The sequence below is a fragment of the Canis lupus genome, chromosome 19, assembly GCF_011100685.1.
Source record: "Canis lupus familiaris isolate Mischka breed German Shepherd chromosome 19, alternate assembly UU_Cfam_GSD_1.0, whole genome shotgun sequence".
Lineage (NCBI taxonomy): Eukaryota > Metazoa > Chordata > Mammalia > Carnivora > Canidae > Canis > Canis lupus.
In genome coordinates this window covers 47403419-47427629 of record NC_049240.1, presented here as the reverse complement: position 1 = coordinate 47427629, position 24211 = coordinate 47403419, and the positions used below count along the sequence as shown (strand labels likewise).

At 41.3% G+C, this 24211-nt stretch overlaps 1 protein-coding gene across 2 annotated transcripts in view; it reads right to left on the bottom strand.

The window, feature by feature from the left end:
* ARHGAP15 (Rho GTPase activating protein 15) overlaps nucleotides 1-24211 on the bottom strand; it is a 609765-nt gene that overhangs the window by 32852 nt on the left and 552702 nt on the right. The window contains exon 14 of one of the 2 annotated variants that reach the window (XM_038565115.1): nucleotides 12297-12786. The exons of the other annotated variant lie outside the window; for it this stretch is intronic. Within the exon in view, the coding sequence (XP_038421043.1) occupies nucleotides 12765-12786 (22 nt within the window). The 3' untranslated portion in view covers nucleotides 12297-12764. Of the gene's footprint in view, nucleotides 1-12296; nucleotides 12787-24211 lie in introns of those variants that run through there. 2 annotated transcript variants of the gene reach the window in all.

The window sequence follows — 24211 nt, the reverse complement described above, 5'->3', positions numbered from 1 at the left end:
TTTGTTAAGTTATATTTAATTTTTTTGTAAAAATAAACTTAGATCAGGCTATATTTTTTAAGAAAAATAGATCATAGATACTATAATTACAATCTGGGCTTCTATGATGACTGTTAAAGACTTGGAAGACTCCTCAAGACCTTGAACCTCTATCTTCATAGATAGAACCCTTTAACAGAGAGAGGCAAAATTCTTGCTTCACAAGTGCATAGACTGAGCAAGTGAGAAAAATAGAAATCAATTCTAGTCTCTGAATAAATCTAAAGATAGTTTCTGACTGAAAACTTATGGTAGCTTGTCTTCTCACACATGAGTTGCAGGTATAGGTTTGTTAAATTTGCCACAGTGTTTTCTGAAAAACAAAGTTGGGGCACTTTTAATTTTTCTATTTTAGAATTGAAATTGGTAACTGAAGGTACAGCTCACTGATGTAACTAGAAATTGAAATCTGGGTTCTTGAGCGTGTCAAACCCTCAATCCACACAGATTATATGACTTTTGAAAGGCCTTCACTCTCCAAAATGGGCTCAGATAAAGTACAAATGTCATATATACATCTGGAAAAAGACTCTTCAGGGATCTGCTTTATTTGGTCACACACATGCCTGCAGTTAAAACAAATCAGATACCCATCCTTTCAACACTCTTAAAAAGGGCTTGACTCTGATTCTTTGGAGGCCCTTGAGAATATGTCGTAGACAATAACATCCACTGACAAAGCAGAGGGCAATGACAATCTGGTAAGAGATACTCTCCCTTTTCCTAACCGATTCCCTTTCTATGGCTCATTCACTGAATTAAGTGGGTTCCCATGAACCGAGAGTCGCCTTAATGTCACTGCTGCTTAGCACAACTGGAGAAATCTGAACAAGGCCTTTCTTTATTAAAATTGAAGTATTGGTGTGATATGACTGGACTAGGTCAGTGGTTCCCAGCCTCTGTTACCATTAGAAAACACAACTGAAGGTGGCCTCAGTCATGACATGTGCTTTTCTTTATTGTCTTGGTATTAATTCACCAAGAAACTTCAAGAAAACCATATCTTTCAGTCTTAGTCAATTCCCATCTCTGTGTTTCAAAATATCAGTTTGCAAATTTTATGGTGTTTGAAGAAAAACTCATTTTAAAACTCAGACATTTGTACTATTTACTGGGATTTTTTCTTAATTTTTTTTTTTTTTTAATTCTATGAAAATCCTGTAGAGGCTTCATTGGCCTCTAAACTCTTTTGATTTTAATACTGATGGGTTGTATCTTTACATACCTCCTGGAACTCCACACACTTCAGACCTTCCCTGAAATACAACTTCGTAATTCTAGTCCTATGCTTGGCTGAAGTGATACATGAAGCCATGAGCCATCCACTTCTATCCTTTGGATAAACATGTCTCAACTTGTTCTGTGCATTTGAGTACCAGTTTTATTTTCTTAATTAATTTTATTATGTACTAAAGTGATTTATACTTCCACTGTATCAAATAAAAGCATTTACTATATACAAAACATGCATTTGATATAAAAAAGTTAAGCTACATTTCAAATGAGTAAGAAAACAAGAGCAGAGGGAAAATAAGGGGTGAAGTTCGTAGAATATTTAAGATGCATGATCTAAAGTTCCAAATGCTTGCCAAGTTTCACTGGAGACTTGCTTCATTCCCTGTGAGTCATATCACTTCCAGGTAGACGACCAGTGATCAAATGTTCTGCTAACTTCCAAAAACAGTTCTGTTTTCCTTGTACTCTCTATGTGACTACATCTGTTCAGAGGCACCACGATTCAGAATTTCTTATTATTTTCTCTTTTGCAAGTCAGGCTGGTGCAGGGGAACAGGTTCCATGTTAATTTACTCATTCATTCACCAACTCATGAAATCCACAAATATTTAGTGACTTTTATGTGCAGGTTACTCAGAAGGGAGGCGGCTTCACATTGGAGTTAGGTATAGGATCTTTGGGTTCAGACAGACCCGATTCTAACACTGGTGCCACCACTTTTTAGTTGGCTGATCTAGGAAAAAAAAATAACGTGGTCCCTCTGGATGCTAGATTTGGGCTACATCAATTGAGTATAATGCCTATTTTATAGGGTTCCTAAATTGAGATAATATATTTTAAATATCCAGCAAAGTATGGGACACACGGTTAGGGCTCAATAAATTGTGTCTCTTGATGCTAGGCATTCTGGAAGAATTAAAAAACACAAGGATAGGCTTTGGCTTACTAGATTCACTATGCTGTAGGTGAGTGTTCAAGTCCCCCGTATGGCTGTTCATAAGAAGGGCTATGAGTAGAGAGTAGGTAAGACCTCTTCAGATAGGGCCAGATCTCTGATCAAGCAAATTTTTAAAAAGCTGGGCGTTGAGTCAGATTCTATGAAGAAGTGATAGGATCTGGGAAGGGCAGACAGCATAGAAAGGAACCTGGATAGGAGCAGAGGAGTGTGGGCCAACCCTTCCAGATGGGGATGCAGGCAGTACAGTGGCATCCATGAGAAAATCCATGCGTCTGGTGGAGTGACGCATTCAAGCATGGAAGTAAGGGTTAGGATTCCAGGTAAAGCTAAGAGAGCGAGGGAGTACTGGCAATTTCTTTTGAAAGGGGACCTCTGTGAGAAATCATGCCTGTTGGAAACTGCAAATCTCAGAATCCTATTTAACTTCTCAGAATAACTAGCCAGTTGGAGCTCAAGTGCCTTCAAGGTGGCTCATTTCCATTTCTTTTCCCCACCACTGAAGTAAACTTGTGTTATAGGACCTGCAAACCGGCCAGATGACCCGGGACTTTCCAGGTTTGCTCATCTTTGAAATGAGAGGATTGAAAAGTTTCCCTTTGGGCACTGACATCTTGAAAACCTATAAAGCATTTCCCTATTGAAAATGAGAATAAAGGTTAGATGCTCACTATTGTTGCTGTACCTCTACTTGCCTTTTGGATGTCTTTGGTTAAACTCCCAGATGTCGGCAAGGAAGTCTCTGCACACTGAATCATTAAAAAGAAAGGAAGAAAGAAAGAAAGAGAAAAACAAAAAGAAAAAAAGGATTTTCTTTTTCTTCTTCTTTTTCTTTTTTAAGGAGTGGCCTAGGTGTTGATTGGACTGAAATTCCAAAGAACTAAAAACAAAACCAACTCCTCCCCCCACCCCCCAAAACAAAAACCTTCCATATGCGTCTCTCTGTGAAGCCACTTTACTTACTTCCTGATTTTAAACTCAACAGTTGCATTTTTAAAGAGACATCACACTTTGGAATGTAAACATGTGAGATCTAAATACGAAATAAAATAAAGCAGCTCGAGCCACGCCATGCAATTTGAAATTTTTTGACATTGTTTTAATTTAGGGGAGTCAGGCACTTTTGACTTTTGAACTCTGTTTCTGGCTGTGCTGCTGCTACTTGGTGGGTTTCGAGATGAGCCCAGCAGCTTCTCAGTGGCTTAGTTCACTCATTTTCAGAACACGCCACACTCCCCTCTGCTTTGCAGCATCCTTCCTCTGAGGGGGCTCAGGATGTTTAAGCCTCAGAACAGCCTGACACACAAGGATAGATAGCCTTTCTGCATTACCAATTGGTGATGGTGAAAGACAAAGAAAAAGTGCATATTTTACTCAAAAACAGGAAACACGCTTTTGTGATGTACTCTCCATGTGGACTGAGAAAGGTGTATGATTATACTGTGTGTTTGGACCCGACCTAAGGTCCCAAGTCTGGGTGTCACGTAGAACTGCCCAGGATGGTGACCAACAGTAGGAGGCAAGAGACCCAATAAACATGCTCCTCACTTTGGCTGCATTATGGCAGCTCTTATTTCCTGAGTTTCTACTGTATTATTTCCTCCATCATGTTGCTAATGATGTTCCCATGTTTCTAACAATATCCTTGGAGTACGTTTCTATACCCGGTGGTCTTTACTTTTCAAAGAACACCCCAAGTAATCTAACTTTTCTCTACGTCTCTGACTCCTTTGCCTCCTCTGATCTACTGAGCCCACTTAATGATCTCTATTTCGACCTTCAGTGACCCCCCCCACTCCCGCCCAGCTCATGTTCTACAACCCCTTCCAGTTTATGATTTCTCTCTCCCATCATCACAAATTTTCTTGAACTCTACTTCTTCTAAAAAAAAAAAAAAAAAAAAAAAAAAAAAACCACTGGCTAACTTCAACACTAGGCAAGATAACTTTCAACATATACTTTCTACAAATGCATTTGGTCACTTTGATTTCGAGCAATCGAAATCATTATTTCATTAGATTTTTAATCTGCATCTGGACTATCTCTGCTTTGTTGCCATCTGTCTTAGTTTATAACTTCGTTGAGGGAGCAGGATGTGTCAAATGCACTTGCAGACTGCTTTGAAGCGTCCTGTGACAACTTGCTCCCTCATCTCACAAATATTTATTGAGTACCCACTGTGTGTCAGACACTGGACCAGGTTCTAGCCTTATAGGAACAGACAACACAGATTCACCACCTTGGAAGGTGTGTAAAGCAGGAGAATCCTTTCAGGAGAAGGCAGAAATATGCAACGACAATAAAAAGCCAGAAAACAGAACTGAGGTGGATGAGGCACCAGCCCTATTGGAACATGTGGGTGGCCAGTGAAAGTTTCTCCAGGGCTTTTCAGCTTGATGAAAGACTGTATTAAATTGAATGTCAAGCAGATTTGACCCAGGAAATAATGACCATTGAACAATATGCAGAGCATGATTGATTTCTTCTTCCTGCATTGATTAATAACCCCTTTAAAGTGTTATTGTAGTTGCCCTTGATTAGGGCGATTCATTGCCATTTTCTGAATTTTAGGTCCAAAACTATGTATGTGCTTTCTTGCTTTTTTTTTTTTTTTTCCTCTTGGTTTTGTTACTGGTTTATAGGAACAACACCCTACAACAGCTCTTTTCTAAATGTCTTCAGCCAGTCAAGGAGCAGAATAACTCAAGCAAGTTTCTCTTCCCTTTTTCTCGAGGTAAGCGTGCATATACGGACATCCACCTTCCGATTTTTTACTGGCACATCAAGGTGGGGCCCTTGAGCGTCACTGAAGTCTGCAAGACTGAGACTGAAGCTCTGTGGCTTTGACTGTACTTCCCAGTGCTGAGTAGACTGCTGGGATTCCACAAATAAATAATAAAAATAATAATGATTTTTAAAGCATTTGGAAATGCTGAGTTGAAAGGTGTGGTGTAAGTGCACTGTTTTATTGTGAAAGTGATATCTCTCGCATTATCTGTTCCTAATGGAGGGCCGCAGTAATGGAGAGGGAGGCACTTAGGCCTCTAGACCAGGGGTCCCTGAAGGCGGGGTGGAGCTGGGCCTGCACTGTGGTAACGCTTACTGTACTCAGTAACTGCTTCCTCCCAGTCTGGCGAGAAGGTAAGAGAAGCCTCATGATGCTGCTTGCCCCCTCCCAAGCCTGAGAAAGTCATCTTTGTTTCTTCTTGATGGAGAAAGTGTCTGACAATCACACCGAAACACTACCACAGGTTTAAAAAACTATTAACCTAACATTCAGTTTGGGTCTTGCAGACACCCCTTTGGCATGGGGCATGTCAGCCTCATGCATTCGAAAATATCCCTGGTCTCTGTGATGGGCTGCATTATGGATCCCCTGGCCCCCAGATTCATTCGTTGAAGCTCTAACCCCTAGTACCTTGAGAATGTGACTGTATTTGGAGGTAAGGCCTTTGCTGGGTAAGTTAAAATGAGACCATTAGGTGGGCCCTCATCCAACACAAGAAGAAGAAATTGGGACAAAAAAAAAAAAAAAAAAAAGACGCCAGGGAAACCTGGTGTGCTCACAGAGGAAAGACCATACGAGGACACAGGGAGAGAGAGGACGGCCACCTGCAAACCAAGGAGAGAGGTCTCGGGAGAAGCCAATCTGCTGGCACTCTGCTCTTGGACTTTTAGCCTCCAGAAGTGTGAGAAAATAAATTTCTGTTAAGTCACCCAGTCTATGGTATTTTGTTGTGGCAACCCTAGCAGGCTGATATAGTCTGGGACCATCCAGATTTAGGATTGACACGGAACCATAGAGTACAATCGAGAAAAAGCTATTTTTCATATAGTATAGTCAGAATGCTTTTCCAACCGAGTCCATAACTTTAATTATAAAATGAATGTAACCTGTATTAAATTATGAATATGTTAACATATTGAATGGGGACGAGAAAAATAAGCACCAGATTTAGACTACAGAGGCACTTGAAGGTAGAGTAAAAAAATCTGGTTTCCTTGACCACATTGTCATAATATGCATATATAACAGTTTATTGAATCCAGGCTGTGTAGACAACCAGAAGAACTCTGGCTCCATACTGTGACAATGCATGCCCACAACAAAGACGCGGGGAGAACAGCCCCTTTCATTCGATCTCTCTAAGTATTACCAACATGAGAGCTGAAAACCTTACCTCTGTCTGAAGTATATCTACGTATCCATGCATAAGTTATTAGCTGGGCTCCCTGGGCTCTGCTGCTGAAAATATTAATATATTCAAATTTCATTCTAGCTACTGCAAAAAACAGTACATGAGATCAATGCATTAATATCCTTCTTAGGCAAAAAAAAAATCTGGAATTATTTTTTAAAGTTTCTTTCTGATTCCTTAGGCTCCTGCTGAAATATAGGTGATATGTGGCCTCGAAAGGTACAGTGGCCATCAGGTGCCAGAGTGCAGGGTCGGCCACGGCCATAAAACACTGTTTATTTGTACTTAAAACACAGCACTCTCTCCTGAGGATTATGTGCTGAGTACTTCTCCTAGCATCCAACGGCAGAATTTTTTTTTTTTTTTTAATTTAACTCTCTTAGACATGTTGCCTGATGGAAACGAAAGGGACTGCACCTGAATGCCCTCTCATTGAATGTGTCAGTCTCCTCACATTTATGGGCAACGCATCCTGGACGCACATAGGAGTTGGGAGGCAAACCTTTCCTAAGAATCGGCAAGTCAAGTGGGAAACCAGGGAAGTCAAGGCAGGGATGAGAGGGGACATCCTTGCGACATATCCCTTCAGATGGTCGCTCTGCATGTCTGGGTCCCAAGTTAAAGAGATAGATTTATATAATGACCAGCCTCTGCCACCATGCAGCCTTGCCTCGTTGCTATTGGCTGCACTGAAGGCCTTTTATCAATGACAACAGACAAAGTAGGTGGTCTTCTACCTCTTTCTAGTTGTTGGAAAAAAAAAAAAAGTGACATAATTTTTCACAGCCTGAAATAATTGTGGAAGTACAGATACTGGTTAGGATCACTATGAATTATTAGTGGAAAAGTGGGTCTCAGAAGTACGTTACATGTGAAATATTTTTCGTCACTTGAACATGTGCCGTCCAGAGCTGGCCCTGTTCTAGCCGTCACAGGGAACAAACATTTCACATTCACAGATGCTCCCAATTTGGTGCGGTTTGGAGTGTAATTTAGATCAAACGTCTCCATGTAAATGAGTCAGGGTTTCTTAATTAGGTGCCTCTAAAGCAAAACCTTGGACCACATCAGTAGGTGTGGGTGTGGTGCCCACAATACTGGAATCTTTCCTATAGACCAGGCTCTTAGTATCATTCAAATAGAGCTTTTTTTTTTTTTTTTTTGGTTGTTTTTTTCAGGCAATAATAAATCTGCAGATGGCATAGACAGAAAGACGCTACTTCAGAAGAGCTGTCTAAAAACACTGCCTCTTTGGCAAATGCCTTAAAGTAGGTCATTCTGCTGTGATTTAGCTTTTTCTTTAGATTTGATTGCCAGCTTTTTGTTCCCATTACAAGTAGGGTGCATTCCAGTCCACAGACTTGTTCTTAATTTTTCCAACTGGTATTTGTTTACTAGGATTTGCAGATCTTCATACGAAAATGGCCAATATCCTGTCACAGTGCTAATCATGCACTTGACCACAAAACGAAATGGATCCGGGTGATAATCTGGCAATGCTGAAATATTAAATGCCTTAAACACCCAGTCTTCCCACAGCAAAACTGCGTTGATTTATATGGGTAGGTTTGTTGAAGTAATTGTCCCATCTTTTATACATGTGAAAAGAAGAGGTGACAGGATGTAAATGGAAAACTTTTACAAGCCATATAGCGGTTTGTATAGATATTCAGGTTATCTGCTTTTATACTTGTCATTGTTTGTGTTTTTTATAGGGGGAAAAAATCATTGGGTCCCATTTCCCTATCGAGGCTTTGGGATTTACATGCAGAACCCCCTGCAGCATTAATGAGTCACCTGCATAAATCCCCTGGCAATCGATGGGCACATAGACCTTGTTTTGTTATATTAATTATTCGTCACAGAACCTTGACACTGACATTAAATGAGGCCTTAAAAAATCTTGATGAAGGTCTTAAGGTATCTTTTACTGTTCAAATATTAGCATTGCAAAAACTATGTCTAAGGCATTATTCATTTTGTGGTACCGCAGGGAAGAAGGGATTGGAATAAGGGCACAGGGAGTGAACTTTCTGGTCTTAACTCTTTATTGCCTGGAAGGCCGATTTTCCTAGGACTGAGCTATCATCCTCAAATTGTGTTATTGATTAAAATAAACATTAAGATCATAATGGAAAAAAAAAAAAGTACTGAGTATGTTGTTTTCTCCAGATTGGTTTTGAATATGGTGTCTCCTCCACAGGCCAAGTTTTGTCTTGGCATGTTGGTGTTTTCAGGTGAATTCCAAAACGTCAGTTAAAAAGGAACAACAAAGTGAGATTATTGGCTAGGTATGGTACAAGATGGCCTGGTAAGGATGTACTGCAGAAACAGGCTGGGAGGATGCTTTTGTGTGCAATTTTCCTTCATACCCAGTAAACTTCTTTCCCTTAGAAAGCCCAGGGCGTATAAGGTTCTGATTAAGCAAATGCCCTGGTGAAAAACACTTACATTATATCATCATCTGTGGATTAGCAGTAATCAAACAACACAATTAATATTAAAATTACAATGGACACCACGTTGTTATCCTTTGATAATTCACAAGGAACTTCTGAATCTTGAAGCTCTCATTAGGAACTTGAGTTATCTCTGTGCGAGAGTGTGGTTATTAGATAAATGGGGGGGTTATTAGAGATTTCTGGCTGGTGGAATGACAGCTAATTGAAATTTGTTTGGATCCTTTTGGAGCGGAAGTTATGTGTTGAGTTAGAGTATTTGATGATAATCTCCGGGTTGTTCCAATGCCGATTATTCTGAATTATCTGTTTGCTTTCTTCTTTGCTTCCCTTTGCTGGTTAGTGACTCTTCTTGGGCTTGCCCCTGAAGTGGTGTTTAATACCATGCTCTGTCTTGAGGCTCTAAACTCTTTGGGTGAGTGCATCCACTTTCACAACTTGCAACACTAACCCTAAAACTCTGATTCTCAAATCTGCATCTTCTTTAATGTCATAATTTCACTTACCCACCTGCTAAAATGATTTGTTAAATATCTTCTGTTGCACTAGCCTGTGCTAGTTACACAGGGTACTACTGACTCCAAGAAGAAAGGATTCCTGCCCTGAAGGAATTAAAGTTCACCTATGATGAGGAAAAGGATTCATTACAATTTTCCAACTGGCTGGTTAGAGCTGTCTATGGTTATGGGAGGAGCTGGTGGTAGGACGACTTCATCTCTTTGGTGCTATACGGTTTACAATGGGTTTATTTACAGGTAACTCTGAGTGAAGTCCTGTGAGGTGTGGGTATCACAACCCCCTTTAACACAGAGAAGGAAACAGATGCTCTGAGAAGCTGTGCTATCCAAGAGACACTATTAAGGAATACATTGTCGAGATAAAAACTTAGGTTTTCTAGTTCTCAATCCAGTGATCTTTCCACTCTCCCTCTTGGATTTAGTACAACATCAAGTGTCTGGAGTGATCCTCTGCTTGGATTTTCAAACCTTTAAACTCTAAAACAGTACATAGTCTTGGCTTTCACTTTCTTTATCTCATTTGATTATGCGTGTGTGCGCGCACACGCACACACCACGTTAGGTAACATTAGGCATTATTCCCGTGCTGAACATGACCAGACAATGGCTGAGAGGTGAAGTGACAGGCCTAAAGTTGTCCCCACACTGAGGAATGGAAATTCACTTCTTCAGATTCTCTCAAACCATCAGAGGTGAATGCCTGAAACACTTTCTACCCACAAATAACTATTTCCAATTAGATTGGTGACTGAATAATTTAAATAGTTTTCCAATTTTCCTAGGAAGTGTTCTCAGCATACTGATTCTTTTAAAGGTTTTAGTTTATTTTTTTAAAGATTGCATTTATTTGAGAGAGAGAGAGAGAGTGAGAGCGAGAGAGAGCACAGAGTGGGGAGAAGCAGGGGGGGAAGGAGAAGCAGACTCTCTGCTGAGTGGGGAGCCCAAAGCAGGGCTCAATCCCAGGACCCTGAGATTATGAGCTGAGTTAAAGGCAGACGCTTAACCAACTGAGCCAACCAGGTGCCTCTAGATTTGATTTTATTTTTTAAGTAATATTTACACTCAATGTGGGGCTTGAACTTACAACCCTGAGGTTGAGAGTTGCACTCTCTACTGACTGAGCCAGCCAGGCATCCCCTGGTTCTTTTAAGATAGATGTCTGTTGGTTCCTGCTCCTAACTGTACAACTGGTCGTCCCTTTCCTTTCACTTGGAGCAAAAGACCAATTTCTCACAAGGGCCTTGTCAATGATGTGACTCCCTCCTCTTCCTCTCAGCTTTGCTATAGCTTGAAGATACCAAACATTAGGTATCGTCTCTGCCCGGAATGTTTGACTCCAAATATCCACTTCAAACACTCCCCATCTTTTCTCAAATCTCACCTTCTTTCCGATAGACTTTAATTATTACTGTAAACCATCCTCACACCAGTCTTGATTCTCTTCCTCTACCCCACTTTTTTGAGCTCCTTAGCAGCCACCACTTTCTATTACGTGTAGCATTTCCTGCTTATTATGCATATTTGTTTTATTTATTTCTTTATATTATATGTATTGCATAAACTCCATGTGAGCAAAACAATTTCTGTTAGGTTTACTTAATATTTCATAAGTTCCTAGAACAGTACCTGGCACCTAGCTGGCGCTCCGCAAAGTTGACCCAGTTTCCACTAGTGACATCTCCATTCTCTTTAGTCTACTAATTGGACACCCTGGCATTAGCTTCAGTTCTTCCCAGTCATTCACCCATCATATCAAACCTATCAGCAAGTCCTCCTGACTTCTGTGAAAATCTGTCTAGGAATTACACTCTTCTCACAGAGCTCCACAGACAACAGGGGAATAATTGCTCTCGGGTCATGGCAAGATAACTGCTCAGTTAACTGGCTTTGCTCTAACCCCTTTCTTCAGCTCTTGTATCACCAAATCCATTTTTATGTGACTGTTCAAAAACTTTGAGATATTGAGATACTGTTCAATTTGAGATACTTAAAAAACAGAAGTTCTTCACCTCCTCAATAACCTGCCTTGGTTCCTAATGGAGTCTGAGACATGAAATGCCAACCTTTCTGCAGGTGCATCCATAACCTGGCTCCTCCCTGCACTTAGGTCTCCTCTTCCTTTGCCTCTTGTCACAGCACAGGCTGCTTACAGCCACATCCTGGCTTCCCTTGGCCTTTCTCAAGCTGACCTATGAGACATCCCCGTGCTTCTAAAATTCCACCTGTGCATCAAAGCCCAACTCAATCTCCACCTTTCACTGAAGACTTCTCAACTCCTTTAGTCTATTTCTCTCTGTACCTACTGTTTAACAGTTAAATATTCTCTACTCTGTCTTCTTAAGTGCTTTGTCCCCATTAGATTAGTAGCTCTACAAAGGTAGAACTTTGTACTTCTTATTTTATACTTCTTTTATTACCTAGCTCTCCCCAGTGTGGTATGGAGCAGAGAGTAGACACTCTATAGATCCTGTTGAATTCCTTGATGGATACCTCTGTTCTTCTCCTTCTTGTAGATGTACTTTACCACGCTGGCTTTAGAAAGCTGAGCATTTCAAGTGATATATTTTGAATGATATCCTAAATTTACATATCTTTGGCAAGTAATAGCACTTTTGCAGCTATACTGATGAGCTATATATTAGGATAAATGTATATTTAAACTCTAGCCTTATCTAGTTTACAGCATGTTTACAGCGTGTCTCAACGTTGGGACCCTTACTCCTTTCACCAGGGATTAGCTGGGTCTTGCTTTTTTAAGGGTGTGTGTGTGTATGTTTCTTTCCACACATTTAAAGTGAATTCTATCATTAAGAAGTCACAAACTATGTAGATATCAGTATAAGAAGCACTTAGGAAATAACTAGATAAAGAATATAATCATTAGTCCAACTAACAATTAAATCTTTAATGGTACATGCAGGCTTTAGCATGAAAGCCTCTGTAGCACCCAGCAATAAATTAAATTCACATACTATAAGCTTAAAAATGGCCCATTCTTTGATGTTTTTCAGCAACTCTGATTCTATTTTACAAAGCTTTGAAGGAAGATTATCACTCCCTTCACTGTCCATTGGTCAAGCTTTGAAGGTCTGCATTCTGCTATCTTGTCTTCTCTGGATTCATCTTGAAAGACCGTTTTGGTTCTTGGGAGGTCATCATCACAGACTGCTCTGGCTGGTGTGTCTCTGCTACAGCACTAACCAGTGAGTGGAAAATCCTGCCACTGTTCAGGGTGGGTGTCTCCTTCCTGGAACATGTACAGGGAATCAAACGCTGTGCTTCCTTCCACCCCCTAAGAGTGGAAGCCACTTGTGAGTAGATTTTAGGACTGGATTGGATTATGTCCCATGTTGGACTCTCATGTTTCTGTTCTTTGGTTCCTGGGACAAATGAAAGTGAACTTGATTATTCTGATGCTAAACTCCTTTTAAAGTCCTCTTTCTCTTTGCCCATCCTCTGCTCTCTGGTTCAGGGAGATCTCTTCCATCTTCCCAGTAAGAACTGCCTTCTGAAAGTGTGGTTCCTGGATTAGCAGGGCCTGTGAGCCTGTTCTCTTCGCAGAATCTCAGGAACCATCCCAGACCCCCTGAGTCAAAATCTACATTTTTAACAAGATTTCTAGGTGACCTGATTTGTAAACACATTCAAGTTTAAGAAATCCTAGCCTAGAGCTTTCTGGAATGCTTGGGCCTCAGTAGTGCTGGCTGCCAAACAAGGAGGCTGAGGAGCCTTCCCAGCTCCCACTGGCCACCTCGTGACTCACCCAAATGTCCCCTGTCTTTTGAAGCCCCCTCCACCCTAGTGCTGGAAAGCGTATTTCCTGGGAAAGGTGGATTGGATTACTCACATGGCACAAGCACACCTGCGCCCATAGAGGGCGCCTCCCCACACTCCCACCCCCCACCCCTCAGCCAATTAGTTGACACCCTTAAGCACTTCTGATGGAATCTGGGTTGTGAGAGGTGAGGCCTTTTGGATGGGCTGCAGGATAACGGCCCTTACCACTGGTGGTCATTAAAGTTCCCGCGGTGCTTTTTGTGAGAGAAGGGATTGTTAACCTCCGTGTCCTGGCTGCCTTCCAATCTGTGTAATTGCATGCAGTCTACCTAAGTCCGCTCTGTAGTTTCAATTAGGTAAAGTATTGTTCACTTCTTGTACTAACCTGCTGTGTTGTGTGGCTACAGACTGCTAATTAGCTGGTGTTTTTCAGGTGGCTGCCTTCGTGAGCAACAAAACGTCTCTCTGGCCATCTCTTCTCCCACTATCTCCACCTCCCAGGGTCTCTTGCACGGCCAGGGTCTCACGCACGGCCACGTGCCTCTTTTCTTGGGTATTACCATTTCTTGGGTAAGAATGCTTTGGGATCAGAAATTCCTAGAATGTGACAGTGAACATTTCTTTCGTTTCCCTGTTTGGCCACTTGCTTCTAGGCCCCCCTGGCCTATTATAGGGTGTTGGAGGGGAGACTCACGCAGAGAATAGCAAGAGTGTGATAAGGGGTGAATAAAATGGGCCTTCCTCTGCCAAGATGAAGGATAAATTCCTGTCATTGCCAGGGAAGTATGAATTACTTTAAGAGCTTGGCACTCTAGGAATTGGTTATTTTCAGTGTGATATGAATGGAGAGCAAGGCCAGAGAGAACAGGGCATGCATTTCATTTCTCCCTTCTTGTTGGTTAGAAAAATATAGTGGGACACGTAAACCACCCATAAAATGCCTCACTATCTCTGTGGGGGATCTCCAACCCTAAACAGGAAATGTGGCCTCGGGAGAGTGAGTGGAATCCCCTTCCCGTGATGACTCAAAGGTCAGTACTGGGGAAGTCCTTATGACCCTGGAATGGCAGTTGGAAGCGAAAAAGAAGCGGAAAAAGGAGGGTGAGCAGGGAGCCAAGAGGAAGAGTTGTGCTCTAACTGGAGAAGAGTTGTGTTTTAAGAGTAGAATTTTTCTGGGATGTGAAATGATTGCTTTAAAAACGTGTTCAAATGGCGGGGGGGGGGGGGGAGTAGCGGATCAGATTTAGGTAAAATTTCGCTTTGTATATCTTTTCACTATGTGAGAAAATTTGTTCTGATGTCCGAGCACAGAGACACAGATTAATTAGATAAAAATTCCTTTATAGCAGAGCTAATTGCTTTTTTCTTTTCATATCCCAGACACTATGGGAAATAAAGGAATTAATTAATGAGTGAAATGAATGAATGAGTGAACAAATTGATGAAGGGAAAAATATTTATGAAGAGGTGTATGCGGACTGTCAGTTCATGGAGAGCAGAAAACTAAAAACTGAAAACAGTGTTGTTAGAGCCGGAGTGCCAGTGTCCTGCCTACCCCCTGGCTATGGCTCTGTCCCTGATGGTTCTACTTGTGTCTTTGAAAATGAGAAAAAAAAAAAAAAAAAGAAAGAAAAAAAAAAAGAACAGAGGTTTCCTCCAACAGATGGGTAGACTAACAGAATCTCTATAAAGACGGACTGGCTTGCCAATCTCATGAGAAGAGGAGGGGCCAGAGCCTCCAAGTTGGGAGAGAGAATGAGGTAGGGGAAGTGAACTTGGCAGGGGCGGGGAGGGAGACATCACAACTGAATAACATTTCTATTGGCCTCCTGGTATAATTGTCTTCTCTTCCAGCTCCGTATCTATCACGAGAGTTACCTGACATGTACTTGTGGCCTAAATAAGTGGTAGATTGATGTAGGCGGCAATGCTTGAGGGTAAGGAGAATTCCCAGAGTGAGGGGAATGGGAAGGAAGAATTTAAGGATGATGATGATATAGGGAGGAAAGGCAGTGGGGGGAAGAAAGGGGAAATGTAAGAGAAAATAATCTGGTTAAAAAGACTAAATATGATACAGAAGAGAAGAAATTACTGGAAGTGAGACACTGTCATCTCTACACAAAGGGCAACATTTAGTGTAAAGTTTCTAAGTTCTGCATGTGTTTTCAACTTCCTTTGTGCACATTAACAAATTAACCTAAGGAAAAAAAAAATGACAGACCAAAAAATGTCATTGAGGCAGAGATAAAACAGACTTAAAAATTCTAATCTTAAATTTGAGCTCTACTGTCATGCAGATGGTTTCAAAGGAGATTTTCCCAACGTCCTGATCCAAACAGCCCCTACATTCATTTCCTTGTTCCCCAGCCGCTCTCATTCCAGTTAAGCTCATGATTTCAGTTGTGTATCTCTTCAAAGTCAAGTGTGTGTTGAGTCCGCCACTGGCCACAGACCAATTATTATTAATGGCTGAGATTTCCTCCTGTCCACTGCTAAGTCCCATCTTTTCTCAGCCCAGACAATAGTCTTAAGATCAGAAATCTCATACATAATCTGCACTTTTTCTTGCATGAGGGGGAAAAAAAAAAACAACAACATGGAAATGTGCAGCTACCCCGTGTTAACTATTCCTGGATGTCACCCTGCAGCTCTAATTTCTGCTTTCTCCTCTGCATTCTGGGTACTGCTGCTGGACTTGTCAGCACCTTGTCACGGCTTCCTTGTGCGTGGGCTACCATCGGACTCTGTGTTCTTAACAATTATCCATAAAAAGCCCCCACAGAATCCTTTAGAAGTTAAAAAAAAAAAGGTATATATATATATATATATATATATATATATATATATATTTAAACAGGTAAAAAAAAATGAAGCTACTTTAAAAATTAATATCCTGAAGCAGGTGCTATTTGTAAATGCTGCCGTGTTGCTTCATGTTTTCCAGTCCTGCGATGCTCTTTTGTTCATGGTGTGACAAGGATGTGGGGAGCCAATATGATTTAGCTAAATAATACACAAATGTCAAGAATACTTTCATGTCTTGTGTGCAGACCAGAATAAATTACTCCAATGGAATGTTTTGCTTTTCTTTTCAGGGAACGACCCCACAGTTTACAAGGAGCTCTGCTGACAAGAAATGGCTAAGAAATATTATTTAAAGTAACCTATTTTAATGTAGTACTAAATGGCTGAGGATTTCACTCGGGTTCAAAAGACAGAGGCCTGCAAAGGAAGTTGACAGGCAATGAGAAATTCGTCTTGTCCTGGAGTTCTTATGGGCAGTGGGGAGAAAAAAAAAAAAAAATAGGTCCGGTAAGAAATGAAAATGAGGAAACTAGTTCTCAGAAATAAAGGTGAATTGAAAGGAATTGGCAGCTGCCTGGACATGCCAGCCAGAGAGGCCACGGTATCTGATACACGTGACAGACCGAGAGACAACTGCAAAGCTCCCCAAACAACTCGCCTGAAGGGCTTGCCAGGAAGCCAGATGCTGCTTCTGGAAGGATATCTTCCGTGGTTGGGCATCTGGGTTCAGTGCTTTCCATTTAAAGAGGAGAAAGAAGGTGGTAAAAGGCAGAACCATCGTCGCCTTTTAAAAAACATGCTTTCTCCGAGTGTGCATGTATACGCACACGCACACGCACACGCACACTCCACACACAGCATTGATGACTGTGGATTTGGAACTTGTTTTTAAAAAGAGCCCCAGAAATAAAAGTTTCCCTGGTGTGTTTCGGGTGGAAAGCAATGCGTTACAGGGAGAGAGAGGGAGAGAGGGAGGAGGGAAGGAGGGAGGGAGGAAGAGAGAGAGAGAACAGACAGCCAGAAAACCCCTTATATAAATATGTCAATTTACTAATTAGTTAGGTAATTTTATTTAAAGATCTGGGATTATAGCTGGTGTTCAATTAAAAAAAGGGAATTCAAGTGATAGAGGCCTGTGCCTCTACCATAGTCGGCTGGTCTTTTTCACTCTTTGTTTTACCATTCCTTCTTCCTTGGAAACACAATCGAGTATTGGTATTGGCAAGAAAGCAGAGTGTGGTCTAGTGGACTGGAAATCAGGTGACTTGAGGTCTGGTTGGTTTTTTTTCCCCCTTCCACTTTGAAGTTTGCTGTGTGTCTGTTAAACAGGGGAATCAGATTTTTTATATACTTCATAGCAGAGGGTAAGCTTTTGTAATCAAGATCATTTTTGCTTGTTTGTTTTCCTAATGCTCAATGACTCAAGGTGGTAGGAAGTCAATATGGGATGTGGACTCAACGAAGGACAGGGTGGTTGGGTTGGTAGGAGATGGGAGTGATAGAGATGCTTTAGTTTAGTAATGGGAACAATGACAGAAGAGGTGAAAGGAAGTTTTTCTATTGCAAGATCTGTTACATATCCCAGACTATTAAGAAATCAGAGGCCCTGGCAACTCACCCCGGACTGCAGCGAATTGACCTAACAGGCTCCCACCGTGATGGGTGGTCACACAGTCCCTGACCATGCTCCCCACCCCCCAGTGGGGGAAACCTCTTTTACCACTCATTCATTGTGCTCAGGGTCTCATAACACTCAGTCTTAATATTTAATATTGATCCTTTTGCAATTAGACCTGCTTTTCTCTCCATCATGATGAAAAGATAAATATCAGGTGAGGAGAGAGAAGCTTGAGAGGCGTAGCTTACTAACCAATATTCACAAACTGGAATATTCCCTGGTTCTGGTCTGAACTCTAGCAAGGTCCCAAGATTCCAGTTGATCTTAACTGGAACCATTACTGGCTATTAGGTTAGTATTTTCTCGTTCAATGAAATCCTGTGATTCCATGTGTTTAACAAAAATAACTGCGTATCTAACGTGTGGGACTCTGTACTAAGCTCTGGGGATACAGAAGAATCAGTGTGACACAAATTTCTGCCCTCCTGGAACCTAAGATCTGATGGCAGAGGGGACTTGTTCAGTTCTTTATAATTTCCATCTTTATCAATATTTTCAGGACCCGATTATGCTATAGAATAACGTGGTTTTCCTATGAGGTTATTATGTTTATTCCTGTGATTTCTCAGGAACGGAAGGATGAAGGATGGAACAGTAGCTGGTTATTACCAGAAATTCTACCCGATGTCCTGTTACCATGAGAATTTACTAGATCTCCTGTGGAGAAGTAATAATCTCAACCACAAAATATAATATCTCTGCTCTTGCCAAGTTTTCTGTCACCATGTGTGCCATTCTCAGACTCTTTCCCCGGTGTCTTCCTCTGGCCACTCCTTCAATGTTATATAACCCCAGGAATCTGTCCTCAGTACTCTTCTGGCTTCACTCTGTCCCTTGGGGTTATTCATGACCTTACCCCATTACCATCTTTAAACTGATGACTCCCAAATTCATACTTAGATCTCAATCACCTTTCCTAATTCCCAACAGACATTGCTTACCCTCAAATGGAATTCGCTAACGAAGTGTAAAGAATCTCACATCACATCCCCAAACTTTCAACTTCTTTCATGCTTCTAATTTTATGCTTTTCCTCTATGTGGGTTGAGGGTATCACCACTCAGCTAGTTCAAAACCTGGGAATCCTCCCTTGGTGAGCATGTCCTATTGAGTCCACCTCCTCTGTGCCTCTTGCATCCATCCTCCTGTCATCTCCCTGGTTTGGGATCTCTAGCTTGGACCCGCACAACTGGTTTCGCTATCTCTAGGGTTGCCCTCCTACAGGCTAACCTTCACACTTCTAAAGACTGTGATCTTTATAAATAGAAATCTCCCTGCTTCTGACCCTTCCATGATTTACCTAATGTCTACAGAATGAATTTCAAATTCCTCAACAAAGCCTGCAAAAGGTTTTTCATGAGTTAGCTCTGGTTCACTACATTCTGGACTTATGTTCTGCTACATCTCTTATTCACTATTTCTTCACCACACACATCACCATTCTCCTCCTCTACACGTCTCCGTACTTAGTACCCTGCTTGTAGCAGGCCTACTGTCTGCCAAACTGACATCTTCAAAGATAGCCCGTGCCATCTCCTCTGGGAGGCATTCTTTGGTTTCTCTAGGCTAAATTCCAGCTCCCGTTTGGTGCTCTCATAGTGTCACCGTGGCTATTTTGCACCATATTTATGGCAATTGTTTACTAATTTATCTATGGCAGGAGACCATAGGAGAAGTGAGGATAGGAGTCCTCTTTATGCCTCTAGTATTGAGTTGAGGGGTCATCAAACTTTTCCTGTAAAGGGTCAGATAGTAAATATTTTTATCCCTGTGCAACTTGTCACAATTATCTGACTCTTGCATAAAGCAGCCTTTGGCTATACATAAACATGTGTGTATGTGTTCCAATAAAACTTTATTAACAAACACAGGTGGCGGGTTATAGGTAGCTTAAGGGCAGGCCATACCTGGCCAACCTACGAATCAGTTCAGTGCCTGGAATATAGTGGGAACTCATTTAAGACTTCCAAAAAGAATGGACAGATAGGATTTCACAGATGACATTTTCATAAGTGTGAATTTTTTTGACCTTTTTCACACATGACCGAAAGGGAGGATTAAAGACATTAAAAGGTTTTCTTAATGTTGTAGTTTCTAAGGGCTGAGGTTGGGACTTGAGCCTATGTCTTCTGATTCCGGATCCCTGTTTCTTTCCATTAGGTAAAAGGCCAAGATTCACAGTGGAGAAGGATGGGACTTAAAACTTAAAAAATTTACCTCTTATGAGGGAAATACCCCCGTGAGGTGGACCAACCACTAACCACAGAGAACAGAGTGATAGATGGGCAGTAATCATTTTAGGTTTTGCTTTGTTTCCTATCATTCAGTGGCTAATGTTACCATTCAAATGTTAAATTAAAAGATGTACAGTAATAATTTCACTGCTGTCTTAAAAACCTTATCTCCCAAAGCCTTCCTCCAAAACAAGGATCCACCACTGGAAGGATCATTGAACCTTAGTCCCCAGCTCACAAACCTTATAAATCCTGTGCCAAGATGTCTCCTAAGTAGATGACATTTTAATGATTACTACAGGGAGTTGGGAACTATTGCTTCATCCTCACGATCAGAGTAATTAATTTTCTTAACTACCAGGCCAAATTCTGCCACGGGAGTCCAGTTGAGAAATTTCAGGCCCATAGGAAGTACATTAGCTCTTCAAAGTGATTAGGGTGCCATTTCAAATACACAAGCAAAGGAGCTATTAGGCTTCTGGCTTATTTCAAACGACTTGCAGCCCTTGTCCCTCAGGAAAAAAAAAGGGGGGGGGGGAGAAAAAAAGAGAGAGAAAAAAGAAAATAACAATTTGTACAGGTTCCTCATTTTCCAGGAAAAATACCCGTGGCCTGCAAGTCGTTGGCTATCAGGTATTATGGTTGGGTGAGCGACCAAAGTGTACAGAAAGAGGGTGGAGTGCCAGAAGACAGCACAGAAAAACACAGCCTGCTCCAAAGCACACCAGAGCTGCACAGTCGGAGGCCTGACGGGAGGCGCAGAGCTTCACCAGCATTGCTCTTGAAGACCAGAGAGAAGGGCGAGAGCTCATGGGCTTTCCAGTTCATTCTTTAGCCGTGTGTCATTTTTCCCCCCTCCAAATATCAGACATGCTGGCAGTACCATTTTAAAAAAGTCAGGATGGGTGAATTCTTTCCTCACCAGTGTTTCCTCCTACAACTCTTGCATTTCTGGGTCGTCATCATTTGAGTTGCCTCTGACACGCTTTTGGGGAATATTTTATTCAAGACCCATGAAGACCACAGAGAAGCTTTAAATATCAGTTTACTCTCACAAAATAGCCACAGCTCAACAGCTTCGCCTTTCAAGAAGGCATTCGACTGGCAGGCTTCCATGAGCTTTGTCTCTTCAGCCGTATCATTCCTTCACCTTGGAGTTCTACGAACAGCTGGGCGATTTTCTCAGAGTTGATGCAAAAGGGAAGATTTTGTAGCTTTCTTCTCAACCTATTTTACCAAGTGCGAGTCTCCTATAAGAATATTTACTTGCAGCAAATATATTCTGCAAATAAGTCTGCAGCAAATATATTCTTCCAAAGCTGTTTTTGAAAAATCAGTGAGTGCTATGATGTCATTCATCATGTCTAATGGCCATCCTTTTCTCAGACATTTGACTTTCTCTGGACAATGTACACCTACCTGGAGATTGAATGTTCTTTCATGTGCTCCCCACTCAAAAATTTGAGGTTGTTTTGGTTTCCAAAATTCACGCCACAAGGTAATCTGGCTAACGAGTTCAATTTGGCGTGGCCGAAATACTTTTGTATTTAGCCCTAAATTTTCTGTGAGGTGCAGGTAACTTTTTTTATCCTGGAAATAAATGTGTGGGAGAAGACTGCAGCGATCGCTAGAACACCTGACTCATGGTAATGGCAACAGGAATGCCAGGACTTTGAGAGATCAGTGCTACATGTCAGGTAGATATGTAGCTGATGGGATTCTGGGAGTGTTTCCACAGGGTGTTTGAGGCACCAGATAAGGCCTTACTGGCTTCAACATATCTCACTTACCAGGCTCCCACGAAGCCAGTGTGCTGTGCTGTCTGGCAGGAAACTCTCAGTGTGAGAATTATTCTGATAAGTAAGACTACGAGGCAAGAGATTTGTCCTTTGGAAACTCCTGTAACAGGGAAGGCTCTGGACAAGAAGCACAGAAGACCTGTGCCCTACCCCCAACCTCCTCACACCTGCCTAAGAGTCAAGGTAGAGTAGATGATCTTAGCGAGCCACCATTGTGATGGGAAGAAGAGTCTGATCTGAGAACATGGGACAAGATGCAAATCAAGTTGATGGAGAGTTAGGGACAGGGTGGAGTTGGCCTGGGCACTTCACAAGAGATTGGTGTGAGGTGTCCTGTGTTTTGCCAAACAGGTGAAATCAGCCTCACTGAGACCAGGGGAAACTGGCTGAAGTCAGCCCAGGGTGGGGACTTAGGTTTTCCAAAAAGATTCTGTGGTGGGACAAAACATTTTCTGGAAGCCAGGATATTTGGCAACCCAGCTTGTGCAACTGTTCCAGATTCATTTCATTAAAAATTATCTTCTATTTCTCTCACTATGAAAAAGATACATGTTGATGTAGAATGTTTATCTAGAATATGATAAGTGACAGGTACTGTTTGAGACTCTTTAAAAATGTATTCGTTTAGCCCTCACCAGAGAAAGAGGTTCTGTGATGATCCCCATTTTACAGATGAGAAAATGAAAGTGGGTTGTTCACTTTCATAAGTTACACCTTCCATAAGTGGTAGAGCCAAGACTCACATTCAGGTCTGCCTAACTCCAATATCTGCTCTCTTTACCTGTTTTCTTAACCTCAATATTGCCTTTTATACCAATATACCAATATACTTCTATGCCAATGGCGATACATGGTGGGGGGGCGGGGGCAGGGAAACTCTAGGAAAGAAACATTAACATCTCAACAAAAATTTTGATCTTTTCCAGTTGCACAAATGTTCCACATATTTATAGTTAGATTCTTTTGGAATATATAAGATATTGTAACCCTGACTTTAAAAACAACAACAACAATTGGCTATGAACCACATTTCAGTACGCTGATATCATTTATCATGTTGTGTAAAACCTTCCCCAGTCACTGGACACTTAGGTTGTTTCCAAGTGTCTACCAGTGCAAATATGGCTGGCATAAATAATTTTGTCTGCATAAAAGGCCTCCCTCATGACTTACAATGACTGGCCCAAAAGACATGAAGACTTGAAAGCTTTTTATTCTTGAGCTATAGTACAGATATGGCTTTCCCACCATGCTGGTTGGTACATTCTGACTAGCAGCATATAAAAAGCTTGATTCAATACATATCTGACAAAATGAGATTCATCCTATTTAGTTTTCAATAACTTCAACTCCCTATTTATATTTGCAAAATAAAGGGTGAACTCTTCTCCACAATATCTCCTTTTGCTTTATTATCATCGTTATTATCACTGTCCAAGGGACTCTTTTCACAATCCCCAACATTGAAACCTGAGACTTAACTCCATGGATGGCTGGATATGGGGATAAAGAAATGAGAGAAATAAAAAAATAATTGTTTAGAAATTTCCTCTGAAAATTCTCAAGATTTAGGCTATTTATTTCCACTTGATGTTCATCACTTTAATCCAACTACAACTTCCATGTAGCCTCCTGGGTTCTTTTCTCCTTCTATCTTGTTCACCCTACCCTCTGTTGTTGGATGCTTTTCATAAACTCTGAGCACATCATGCAAATGTCCCATAGATAAAGTTTCAATGGTTCTCTATTGCTTACGTAACTCCTTTGCCTGGCTTTTAATCTCCGACTACTGTCCATCAGCAACTAACCCTTATCTTTCCAGGTCCTCCTTCCTCATTAACTTCATCTTCACCTTGCCTCCCTGCCTTTCCAAAGAAGCAAGCTAAAAGAAAATGCACTGGACACATACTTTACAGAGATAGAACTTGTCGTTTATGTGATGATTCAGAAGGTACTAGGGGACCTTACAGTACTTATCACTGTAATGTCAATTTGTGAAAGTGGCTCTTAATAAAGGTTTCTGGTTGATGGCATTTTGAGATGATAGCTTATTCTGAATTTCTGGTTTCATGTTATCACAGCAGACGCATAGAACTTGACCTTGAGTTAGATCAAGAATGAAGACTCTGGACTCTGAGACTATTCAGCTGGTGCAGCCATTGTGTAATCGTATACTTAATGTTATCACAACCCTTTAAAATTTCTGGCTTTTGCGGACAAGACTGGCATCCACCCTGTAGTCCAATCGTGCTGTATTAAACGCTCTCAGTTGGTAGTTGCTCTGCTTTCAAGGGGATGTTTAATTCAGTGCTGTGCAAAAATGGAGTTCTCTTCTGTTGGCTAGAGCTAGAGAGTACATAGGTCAAGTGGAATTTTTGGCACTTCATTACATTCTCTGACCCTCACTAAACAAACTTCAAAAAATATATATTTGCAACAATTTGAAATAAACACTACATACAAGTGTTGACGGTAGATTTTCTGAAGAACTACCAAATGCATCAAGACTAAG